Source organism: Rhagoletis pomonella, unplaced genomic scaffold (genome assembly GCF_013731165.1).
Source record: "Rhagoletis pomonella isolate Grant_MI unplaced genomic scaffold, Rhpom_1.0 Rhpom_scaffold_00007, whole genome shotgun sequence".
NCBI lineage: Eukaryota > Metazoa > Arthropoda > Insecta > Diptera > Tephritidae > Rhagoletis > Rhagoletis pomonella.
In genome coordinates, this window is record NW_023458561.1 from 48,410,371 (window position 1) to 48,423,215 (window position 12,845).

General features: G+C 32.8%; 1 protein-coding gene across 1 annotated transcript in view; it reads right to left on the minus strand.

The window, feature by feature from the left end:
• Window positions 1-5,951: 5,951 nt before the first annotated feature.
• LOC118742974 (regulator of G-protein signaling 17) overlaps window positions 5,952-12,845 on the minus strand; it is a 67,241-nt gene continuing 60,347 nt past the window's right edge. The window contains exons 8-9 of the mRNA XM_036475416.1: window positions 7,943-8,231; window positions 5,952-7,873 (exon numbers count right to left, since the gene is read on the minus strand). Of these exons, the coding sequence (XP_036331309.1) occupies window positions 7,783-7,873; window positions 7,943-8,231 (380 nt within the window). The 3' untranslated portion in view covers window positions 5,952-7,782. The remainder of the gene's footprint in view (window positions 7,874-7,942; window positions 8,232-12,845) is intronic.

Consider the following 12,845-nt stretch of genomic DNA (forward strand, 5'->3'; position numbering starts at 1 on the left):
CATTTTTTTCTTAATTAAAACTTATTCAATATTGTTTCTTAATGATGCGGTTATTTTTTGTTTGCTATATTGTTTTAGTTTTTTTTTATAAATATACACAAATACATACGTAAATCCGTTATTTAGTAGTGATTAGTGCATGCCACGCTTTTTCGGTTTTCTCGTCTATTTTGCTTTTTTATAAATTCTATTGAGCTTACAGATGTTTAGTGCCACCAAAAAGTTTTTGATGTTTTATTTTTATTTTTTTTGTGTCTTCTTTTAAATATTAAGAAATATGTTATACAGTATTTGCTGTTATACTTATTTGCATCACACATTCACCTAATCTAAGTGCTTTCTTCAGCATTCTCAATTGTTTACATAAATTTCATAGAACTTTTAATTTTGAATTTTGCCAATTAAAATTTTTTTTTAGTATTATGTGATTCGTGTCAAGTCCTAAATCTAGGTAGCGGCAACGTGAGAATTCGCATCAATTTTACTTCTTCTTATTTCGATATTTCAAAATATTGATTTACTCGCAATTTTTGTGTGTCAATCAATTCCTTTTTCCATATTCAATACATTGCGTAGTTGTATGTGTATGTGTGTACTGCTTCTTTTACATGCCTTAGGTATTGTTAAGTTTTTTTCGTAAATAAAAAATTGTATGTAAGAAGTCTAAAACCTGTTAAAATGTGTATAGACACCATGGGTCGAAATCAATATCGCTCTAATCAAATTCCGTAAATATAATTTTTCTTTAGCAACCTTTTATTTTGTTGTAGCTTCATAAAAAAGTGTTCGAATTTTTTACAAAAATTTTCTATAAGGGGTCTTTTTTGGTTCAAGGCATTAATTTCTGCGCATATCTTTTTCTTAAACCCGCCAGATTTAGTATTTTCTAGTCGTATGAATAATAAATTTGCATTAAAATAACTAAAGATCCTTTGTTTGCGTAGAAAATACGATGAAACTGAAATAAATACAGAAGTAAGAGAAATTAAAAGAAACAAATTGTATATTCCCCAATATCAAAATGAACTTCAACACGCCTTCCCTTTTTTCCAGAAATTCAAACAGTTTTCGACTCTCTCAAATATGAATGACGACACCCACTTGTTTTAAAACAAACTTTTGAAATGACGATTAAGGAACGTTCTCATAATTCTTCGATTTAAAATAAATTTTTATAACGAGGAGAGCAGTTTGTAAAGTTAGAAACTTTTTTAAAGCGCAGTTAAATGCAACACTGCTCATACCAACTGTCAACTGTTAGTAGACTAATATCAAAATTTGAACAACCTACAACATTTAGTTTGCGTTTGACAGCCGCTGAAAACAGACAACCTCCGTTGACGAAAATGGAAAAAATTTAATTTCGCGTGCACATCGAGCAATTCGCAACATCATCAAAAAAAAAAAATTGCCAAAAATCAACGGTAGTTGTAAAACTTACTCTTTATTATAGTAGAATTGAATGAGCTGAAAATTCTGAATAAAAACAGTGAAATTTTGATGAAAATTGGACCAATTTCTAAAAATTTTGCACAAAAATGGAAATTAGAATATATATGAAATGCATTAATGTCTGATATCGTAACAAAAAAGTCGTGTTTTTAAAGAACAAGTTTTGCGATGAGGAACATAATACATTTTGTTTTTTTTTAAATAAATAAAATCAAAGAACTACTCCTCTTTGTTAAATAAAGTACGGATGGTCGCCGTAGTTATTAGGCCAGATAAAATATAAAATCTGTTGGTTTCTTTTCACCACATTATCTATAAGAAATAAAATAAAAAATAATTCTCAGAAACTAAATGAATGGCGAAATCATTAAAAATAAATACCAATAAAAACTTTTACTTGAAATAATTCATAAAATAAAAACACAAGCATTTATAGTTTTGTAGAAATTAAAATTTAATTCGTATATTTCAACAACTTTTTTCTAAATAAATTAATTTAACCTAATTTCTTATTAAGGGTATACAAGCCAAACATTGTTAACGTAATAAATTGTTATGCGGTAATTTGAAAACCCTTTTAACTCCTGCTCGTTATTTCTTTTCGCGCCAGACAATTACAGCGCATAAGTGACAGTAAGAAATCAGCAGATGTTTTGACGAGTGTTTTACTCATTTTACTCACATTATCAGACTTTTAGCCTCGTAAAGTTGGTATTGATTTATTCGGAATTTGGTAAATTTACGAAAAAATAAAAAATACTAAAGATTACCGAAAACCACATTACGCCATTAACGAGTTTGGGCTGAATACCCTTATTAATTCACAATTATTTATTTTTGGTTTTGTTTTAAGTTTTTTGGTATCAATATTGCATTATATTTGTATGTGTTTATGGCTGCTAAGTGTTTTTGTTTCAATTGTGTTTTTTATGTTTTTGTGTTTTAATTTTATTTGCGCTAAATTTTTTCACTACTTGACTAGGCAAATTATTTATTTTAATAAATACATAAATACTAACAAATACATTAACATACATTTTTTTTTAACTAACTGTGTACTTAAGTTAAGTATATATATATATATTTTTATAAAAAACAAATCATACATAATTACAATAATACAATCGTATAATTCATGCATACATACATAAGTACAGTACATAGCTAATTTGTAATTATTTCATAGTACTAAATAATTTCATTGATAATACAATTTTTATATTTTTTTTTTTAACTAAAACCACATGTATTTACAAAATGCTTTCGATGTAAAAAATTCATTTGTTTTTGTTGTTGTGGCTGTTTTGGTTGTTGTTGTTGTTGTTGTGGTCAGAGAAACTTTCGCCGTTAACAAATTTAAATTTTTGTTTAAATTTTAGTGAAATTAAAACTTTCACTAAGGCATACAAAATACATATAACAACAACAAAAAAGTTCGCAATAACCAACAGTTTTGTTTAATCATTAGTTTAAACAAATTCGAAACAAATAGACATACTTACATCAACAATTTAATTTATAACCAGTTATTTCGGAATTTTTTAACATTTTTATTTTAAAAACTAAGCAACATAAATTTTAATCGTAAATAATTATTGGAATTATAAGATTTCGCTTTCGTTTCATTTGTTAATACTATATACATGGTGGAATGGTACTTTAACAAAATATAAATGAAAAAAAAAATCTACAATTTTATAAAGCTTGAGGCCATTATTTATGAAAATTTTTGCGGAAAAGAATAGTAGTTTACAAAGATTAGATTCGAGTTCACTGTTGTTGCCCGCAAATATCTTAATAATAAATGGCCCACAGTGTGAAAAGTTAACTTTTTTTGTAAAAAATCTATGTAATACCTCGAGAACGAGAACAGCTGGCGAAATAAATTTAACAGTATTATAAATGTTTTGAGACTATCAAAAATAGTGTTAAAAATGGATTTAAATATTTTTTTCTTTTTTTTTTTTAATCTGAAAACAGTAAGCTATCAACTTTAGAAAACAATTAAATATGTTTTTCGGTTTTTTTCGAAATGGATTCCTTCACACAAGAACAGCAAAATAGAACTGGAAACGCTTCTGACTTTGAACATCGATTACGCAGGTTCGATCCCTGCTGAAGTCTAGAAAAAAGAAGTCTGATGAAGAGATGTGGTGATCTCCGAAATAGCTGCTATAACTTCTACCGCTTAGACTTTGTTGCTGTTTCAATTTTACCTAATAAACAATCGTGGTACAAAGCTCAATATAAATATTAAAGATCTGGAAACTTTGTCAAAAAATTCATTGCAAACTGTTTTCAGGTCAAAGAAGTAAAAAATTTAAAAAGTTTACTTTCGAAGGTCGTTTTTTTCAGGTCGGAAAACGGAACAAAATTTGTAAAGTTAGGCGAATTTTTTTATCCAGCGAAAGTGTTTTTTTTTTTAATTCTACATTCCTTAAACTTTAAATTACTCTTAAATTAATTTCGCCGATTGTTCTCGTGCTCGCAATTTTGAATTTTGACGCAAAAAAAATAATTTTCCACACTGTGCAGGCCGCAAGCTCTATAGACTTAAGAATAAAAATCCCTATTAGGCCATAAAGTAATATTTTATTGAGATCTTTAGAAAGGCGATTCCCTAAATGAAAGGATTTAAATTTTCAAATGTGATGCTCATATTTTTTGGTATTTGGAGGTGGCTAATAAAGTCCCATATAATACAACGAAGTCATTAATAGAATTGTCAATTATGTTACCAGATTATAAAATTCTTCTAACGGTAACCACAGATAATCTGTGTTAGGTTAAGAGCAGCGCTGGATGCCTAAAACAAAGTTCCGCAGGCAGCTGCTGTCCTCGGGGTATTGATGAAATACGTGCCGAGTTGTTAGTCTGGCAAGCCTTAGTCTAGCGAATGCCGGAAAGCTGAGAAGAAAGTGCCGTGAGTACACCTGCAAGAACCGACTACTGGCACTTAGTTAGCTGTAGAAGCCCCCTTTACTGTGCACGGTCAAAAATGGGCCAGAGGAATCTTGAAACTTTGCACGTCGGCGTTTTTTCCCAGCGCTCGCTGAGCCAATTGTAAGCGCATCTATCAAGGAGTAGGCCACAAGTTGACAAAATAATTCCATTGTCCTCCCTGTCTGAGGTGTTGACCTACAGGGTTCCCTGCCTAGCCCATTTCTCAGGCCTGGAATTTTCCGTGATGTTTCAAGGCGATTGGGAGATTTCCGGCATTCTCCGACCAATTTCGATCATACCAGTGCCCTAATTGCTGCTTGGCTACCAGAGTAGATATTTACCCTTCTACTCGACACACAATTGTGCGTAGCCAAACGGTTGCCACCTAGCATCGATCCATCGATAAAAGTATTTATTGGATCTCTACTCCAGCGCCTACAATTCTCACATTCGCCCCTTTGAGGGATGCGTGTGGAAAAGATTTCGTTCGGGGCCAACCACGGAAAGCTCCGAGCCATTTCTGCTGGTTTGGCAATCGAAGCTTTTAAGAATTGTGAAGTGCTCGTTCATCGAATTGAAATAAAACCCAGAGCTTTTAAGCCTAATTGCGGAGGGAACTCGGCAACTTTGCCCACAATGTCAACAGGGGCGAGATTGAGCTTAGCCTTCACCTTACCAACACCAACATTTTCTAAAAGAAATTAAGTGATCTTGAATTTTTATATTATTCATTCTTTGGAGGAATATTATTCAGAAATTACTAACCTAACCTAAAAATGGACCAACCACATATCTACGACCAATATATTACCATAATGATAGAAAAATACTCATTATCCAGGCTTCTAGAATTTCAAAAAAAAAAATTTAAATTATCGGGCCGTTAAGCTTTAGTCCCCAGCGACCATTCGGTATGAACTTTTATTCTAATTATGGGAGAGCTAATTGAATACAGGGGAACCCACGTATAAGTTTGTGTGTATTTCTTTGATTGAATTGCAGAATTGGTTCTATTTGAAAAAGATTAAATTTTCTTTTAAATTTAAACAGGTTTCAACAAATTGTAAAAGTCCGCAAACTAAAGATGTATTAAAAAATTTCTGGCGATATATTTTAACATCAATGTTGATTTCCCCGTTACATCGAAATATTTTGCCTCGCTATACCCGTTGGCAGTGGTGGCGGAAAAGGAATGTCTCCTCTGAGTTGAATATGCCTTACATGTAATTAGGGACTACGCTGATTCGCGCTAGTTTACGAGAAGAGGAAACAACTGAAGTGCCAAAGACTTTTAAATAGCAATAAATAATAAATTTATTTTTAAATAAAGGCACCTTTTTTATAAAAAAAAAAAAAAAAAAAAAAAAAAAAAAACAATTAATTCAAATTCTAAGTGCCGTTTTCTCAAGTACATAGGTATTAAAACTTTTTATATAACAAACTTTTTTTTATAACAAACTTTTTTGATTAAAGGTCTGATAAATTTTAAAACCTACTTGAGAAAACGGCCCTACATCTTTATAATTTATTAATTAAAAAAATAGATATAACGTACCACTCGCACCTTGTATTTACATACATAAATACATATGTATGTATGTCAAAGGCGTATTGCAAAAACGTTATCTACGTAGAATTCTAAGAAAACTTCCCCAAGAAACTGTGGGTCTAAAATCCAGCTCCAGCCGAGAGACATAAAAATATATGCAGTGGTTTCCAAATACTTCAAACTGAAATCTTTATGCCCGTCTGCGCGGACTAGGTTTTAATTTTAGAACCCTAGTTCCTTTGGGCAATTTTTTTTAAATTTTGCGTTGATTTTGTTTTTGCTATACCCCTTTCGCATTTTTTTCTTCACCCGAACAATTTGACCCACCCTAATGTATATGTCTAACTTCATCTGGCTTCTTTCATTGTGCATTTGCACGTGTGTATCTGCAATTTTTGTTTGACTCACACACACGGCGCCTAAAACTATGCTGCCACAAGGCGCATTGCCAGTATTTGCACGCATATTTGATTATTCTAACTTTTTTTTGTATTTTTGCAATTTATTTTCGCTTTTTTTAACAGCCGCGCTGACTAGATTTTGTCTACACACACTTACGTACATACTTACAAACATATAATCTCGCTTAGATTGATGTCTGACGCATTTTTCCATGCATTTCAACTAATTTATTTGTTCATGTGTTACGAGCACATTTACATATATAAATACTTTTTTTAATAAATTTTAAATCTTTTGTTTGTATACCACTTTCGGCTTCCAAGCGTGAGTTCTAGCCATTTTAGTTGTGTTTAACATCAATTTGTGCGCATACAATTCGTTTTAATGTTTCACTTGTTTGCTTTGCTTTCCTTTGCTTTGCTTTGTGTTTCATCTAAACCCAATTTTCTTACAGTTTCTAAGTCCCCCAAATCGCTTTGTGCTTTTTTCCTGTTACTCTGCCTACTTCTGTTGCTCTACAGTTTGTGCTTTATTACTGTTTTTTACTTAGCCGATTGCTGCAATTTTTATTTATTTTTTTTAAGGAATTATGTATTGCTTCTTTTTTGTGTTTGTTTATCTTATTTTGTTTTGTGTTCATTATTACTATCTGCTTTTTATGAACTTAAAAATTTAGTAAAAAATGGTTGTATGTATTTAAATCACTCTCTGCATGCTTTCTTGGCGCCTATCTAAAGCAACAGTTCTTAAGTAATGATCGACTAGAAATTCGTACAAGCGAGAGAGAGTATGCTGCATAAACCAGTAAGTATGTAAATAAATAAGTACCCAAATACATAAGCACATTAGTAAAAGTAAGTGCATACTAGATGTGTATGTGGTAAGTATTTTCGCTTGACGCTTACAAGCTAGTAGGAAACTAAAAACTGTAGCAAACTTTTCTCCTTAAGAATACATATGTACATACATAAATATATATATTGTTGCTGTTGTTGTTCTTGTTATTATAACCTTTTTATCTTTTGCTGCTGTAGTAGAACCTTAGATCATCTGCTTAGACATTTAAGTGCTTAATGCTTTTACGCTTAGTCCTTAAACTTGTCTAGTGCTAGAGCTTAGGTGCTACTTAAATTTAATTGTTGCATTCCGCAAGCCTTTTGCGAACACACTTTATTGTTTGTTTGTTTGTTTGTTGGTTGGTTGGTTTGCTGATCTGCTGATTTGTTTGCGGTTTACAATTTTTGCTTACTACTTTTTCGTTTTTTCACTTCATTTTGACACTTCCACTTCCACTTACTTCACTTTCCCCAGCTTTAAACTAAAGCTTACCATCTGTTTCTATTTTTATTAATTTTTTTTTTTGTGAAGTGCTTTCGTTTTTTCTCCCCCCAATTGTTGACTTTCGCTGGTTCAGCAAACGCTTGCTTGCCACCTTCTTAAGTGGGACTGTCTGTTGTGGAAGCCGCTGCAGATAAGCTGCCATCTTGTAATTGTGCCAGCGCTTTGAATTTCTGCGAGTTGAGGAATCTATCGTAAACAAGCATATAGCATATATGAGTCTATTAATAATATATATGTATGTATGTATATATGTACCTTGGATATGAGTCTCGGTGCATGAGCGTGTAGATTTGTATTTGCGCCTCGTCAAAGGTATGCGTTGTCGGTTCGACCATATTACGATTGACGATCTCACGCACGCGCGAATCCAGCGACACTTCACGTGGCGACAATATCGAAATGTAGTCCTCATAGATGAGACGCGCTTTCTCTTCGATCGCCTCAGAACTATTTTCTTTTTTCAACTCTTCGCAGGCGAGCCAAAATAGGATATTCTCTTCGCTGAATTCGCTACGTAGGAAGTCACGAAACACTTTGCGCCCAGCTGTAAAGGTAAATATTGAAAGATTAAAATATATGATAATTTCAAAATTAACATTTAGAAATAAGAGTGCCCATTACTATGGATATTCGACCGGTTTATTAATGTTTTTAAACCATGGCTCACAATTTGTCTGCAAATAATGTTTTTTGCAAAAGCTGTTTGATAGTTTTGATAGATAAATGATAAACGCCTGAAGAATTTTCCAGAAAATTTTGAAATCATAAAAGCTCTCCTTGAAAAATCAAAAACAAAAGTAAACAAAAACACGAAGCCAAAGAATGAGTAAAATGTAAAAAAATCTTCTTAAAAAATAACTAATAAAAGTGAAAATTGGTTCCCAAAAGTCCCGAAAAAATTTTGACAACTTATGAAAAATAAAAAAACACGAAGAATCCAGAAATTTCCCGAAAAATGCGGATAATTCCGAGAAAATCCGAACTGGTTCCGAAAAAATTTGAGAAATTCCTAAAGTCCTGAACAAGTTTTAAAATTTCCCAATAATCTTGAAAAATCCATAGAATAAAATACACGAAGAAAACTTCCAATAGTTCTGAAAGGTCGCAGAAAATCTTGAAAATTCTCGAAAACCGCACTGATTCCGAAAAATTCGGAGAAGTTCCCAAAGTCCTGAATAAATTTTGAAATGTCCCAAAAAATCTTAAAGAATCCAGAGAATAAAATACACGAAGAAAACTTCCAATAGTTCTAAACGGTCCCAGAAAACCTTGAAAATTCTTGGAAAATCGCGAAAAATCAAAAAGTAAGTAAAAGCTCGAAAAATCACAAAGTGTTCAAAAAATCCAGGCAGATCCCGAAAAATCCTGAAAGCTTCTGAGAAATGAAACATGGAGAATAAATAATCCCTAAAAAATCCCAAACAGAATCCATAAAATCCTAAAACACACGAAGAATTCCGAAAAAATATCATACAAGACCGGAAGAAAATCCCGAAAATCAAAGCACGAACAAAACTTTAGAAAAATCTGGAAAGTTTTCTAAAAAGTCCCTAAAAAATCTTAAAGATATTGGGAAAAAGCACAGAGCATCACATTTCTGTAAAGAAGCCTCGAAAAATCCCGAATTCCCAATTTCGGGGAAAAAAATCCGAATAAGTCCTCAAAAATTCTGAAGGGTGCCAAAAATTAAACGTAAAGAACTGAGAAAAACCTCGGGAAAATCCAGAAATATATCCAAAAATAAAACAAAAAAATCACTAAAAAGTCCTGAAAAAATTCAAACAGATACTGAAAAAATCCCAAAAAAATGGTAACAAATAAAATACAAAGAACACCGTAAAAAATCACGAAAATACAAACACGAAGAAAACTTTCGAAAAATCATGTACATTTTCGGAAAAAATTCCAGAAAATTTTATAATTCTACGGTTAATTTTCCATGAAAAAAAAAAAATTAAAAACCTTGCAAATATTTTTGCGCATAAAAATCGGTATTTTTTGCTCAAAATAATAAAAGCACATTTTTTTTTAAGTAATGAGGATTCCAGAAGTACGTGTATCTTTCTTCTGCTGCTCTCCTTCTGCAATCACGCTCTATCTATTTATCTCAAAACTACCTGTTCAAAAGCTGGAGCTACTGATCTATTTAGGTGAAATTTCGCGAGACTATTGTCGGCAGGGTGACCTCAGAAGAAGAATGGTGGAAGTGGTGGAAAGAGTATGGGACAATTTTTTAACGTTTGATTGAATGACGTTTGCGCTTTACCAACCTAAGTAAGTCATTAACAACAAGTTTTTCTACTCTTCAAAACAGCTTTAAAACGTAGACCAAATAATGTAGCAAACGCTATACATACATGTGAGTATTTCATTTCTTTTTTTTTTCGAACTGAGTTAAGGAGAAGTTAATTGCGGTTAAACGCCCTTGGCTGCATGAAATGTAAATCACTACCCGCTGGTGCCGCATTACAAACGGGACTGAATGAAGAAGAAGAACCAACCACACGACAGGTGAGTAAACTATGCTAATAGAGTTGTTGAAAGAAAGTGACATCGCGTGTTTACATTGTGCTTTTACTATTTACATACTAGTTGTAGTGAAAGATTTATAGCTGAGCGCCACATAAAGGAAAAGTAAATATAAATATAAAAGTAAGGTAAAATGTTTAATAAGCACGCATACGAATGCGCACAAACGATGTAACTAAGTAATCTAAGTAAGTAGCAATTTCTTATACTAAATATACTCTGCATAAGTAAGTGTAACCATCGCACTCTCTTTTTATTTCAAGACACATTCAACCAATATACTAAGTACGTGGCCACAGCCGCAAGGACCAAGAGCAAAAGCTAGTTGACAACCAAACCAAACACAAATGTCAACAAATTTGCACCAAATGCCTTTAAATACCGCTAAATTTGACCAACCCCAACAAATGAAACGAGCAAAGCAGCAAAAACAGCAGCTCGACAGGTAGGCATCAAACAAAAACGAAAAAAATATATATAAATAACTGGCCAGCAAATTACTACAAAGAAAACTAACTGCATATTTATGTATCTGCAATCGGTTACTACTATTGATTTAACATCTCAAACTTAGTGAAAATTCGTTTACAGTCTGGTGGAAACGGCAAACGAAGGCAACTACATTGCGATTGTTGAAGTGTTGTCTCAGTAAGCTATTCGGTTTTCGGCTTTCACCTCACTCACTGACACACTTTCTGCTTTATTTATCTTTGTTGACATATCGATATTATGAATATATGTATGTATTTCCAATCAAAGATAGGCTCTTTGAATACCAAATTGTATGTCAATAACAATAAATAATAAATTTAGGCTCTTAGAAGTCACCTCATTGACATTTATTAAGGTCATGAAAGGTTAAGGCTTTGGTGATAGCACAATACATTTCCAAAAATTAACCTTCAATTATTGACATTTAACTCATTCTTCAAACTTTTACGGTATAAAGAGAATTATTGTAGTACATACTTTGGGCAGAGGTTACTCATACGCCAAGGCATGTCACTAATCTGTTTCTTTCAATTATGGGTTAAATAACAAATAAGCAAGTACAGGCTAATAGCGATCCGAAAACGTCGCCGCGAGTTTAGCTGACTTAATTGTAAACATATACGTTGTATATGTTAAGTATAATATATTTTCGGGGTGAATGAGGTATTTGTAAAACCGTTTCGATACGATATAATTAGTATCGTAAACAATCAAATCATTTTTTCTGCTAAAGTGGCCAAGATAGGCTTTTTGGTAACGAGCAGTTTTTTCCGACTTTTTTTTTTGTCTGCTTAAACCGAACCGGAAGACGCTCGTAACAACAAACATAAATATAATAAGAGAGCTCCAAACTTTCAGGCTTTCCTATTCATCCATATTTCAGAAAAGAACATGCAAACGAGGTAATTCTATGTCTCCCAAATAATTCTATTCCGGTAACCATGGCTTATCTGTGGTATTAAGTGCATTTTCTGTGGTAACGTATTTCCAATTAGAGTGAGAGAAATATATAATAATCGGTTGAATATGCGATGCTTAGAAAGCTCTGCTCTCAAGATGTACTTATGATAGAAATCTCGTATTGCAGTCTCGGTTTACCTGTCATATCTTTTGATATTCTCCCTTCTTCGATGGAGATTGTAGGCATCATCACTATGTGGAAATGTTGGTCGCGTGTGAAAAATCTACTTTACTAGACATATTTCGTCCTATAGATTGGGAATACAGAATCCTGGTAACAAACACATTTTTTTTACCAGCGAAAGACAAGTCATTCAAGTCATTAATGGCAGGCCACGACTTGGAAAAGGAACTACTCTCTACCTTATCAATTATCTCAAAAGGCGGGTGGAGAAAAGTTTAGGTTGCTCCAGAAAACGAGAATACCCAATCTCCATAATTTAAAAAGCTAAACATTATTTTGGTTGGATATTTATAGAGAGTATGTCTGCTGAGAAGAAGCAGATTTTTCCTGAAAAGTTCAGACAGGGTGGTGATGAAATTCCTTTTTGGACAGAGAAGGCACTGCGAGACTGGTTACGGTACACCATCTATGGGGGATGAAAGATGGTCACCACAGCCATCCTCATGATCCACTACGTGCATCTTGTTAGAAGGTTGAGGATGGTACAGAGCATTTTTTCTGCAGAAGGCTGGCTTTAGACAGACTGAGATGGTGCATTTTTTGGGTCGAATTTATTTGAGAATAGAAGAGATAGAATTTCAGTCCCTTGGCAAACTACTAATCTTTATAAAATAGTCTGGTAATTTTGCAGAGACGTATGTAGTTATTCCCGCGGCCATCTGTGCTATCGTATCCTCTTAATCCTTGCTCCATAGCTTAAGTAGAAAGGACAACTATGCCTGGTATGAGAGATTTTACTGCCGTCTTCAAAAGAGTGACAACTCAAAATTTTGCATTTTTGAAATTATGCGCTAAAAATGTTCACAGAGCTTTTATTTACCTTTCAGCAAAATCTGGAGCACATTTTTGTTATACTTTGTTACAAAAACCTAAGGTCGCGTTAAAGAATTAGGTTAAAAATATTCTATCTCAAAATAATTTCAATCTATCGGCAGCTGTGATAGGGCATTCCTCAACGGAAATCTTAAATAGGGCGTTTTCGAATCATCATCC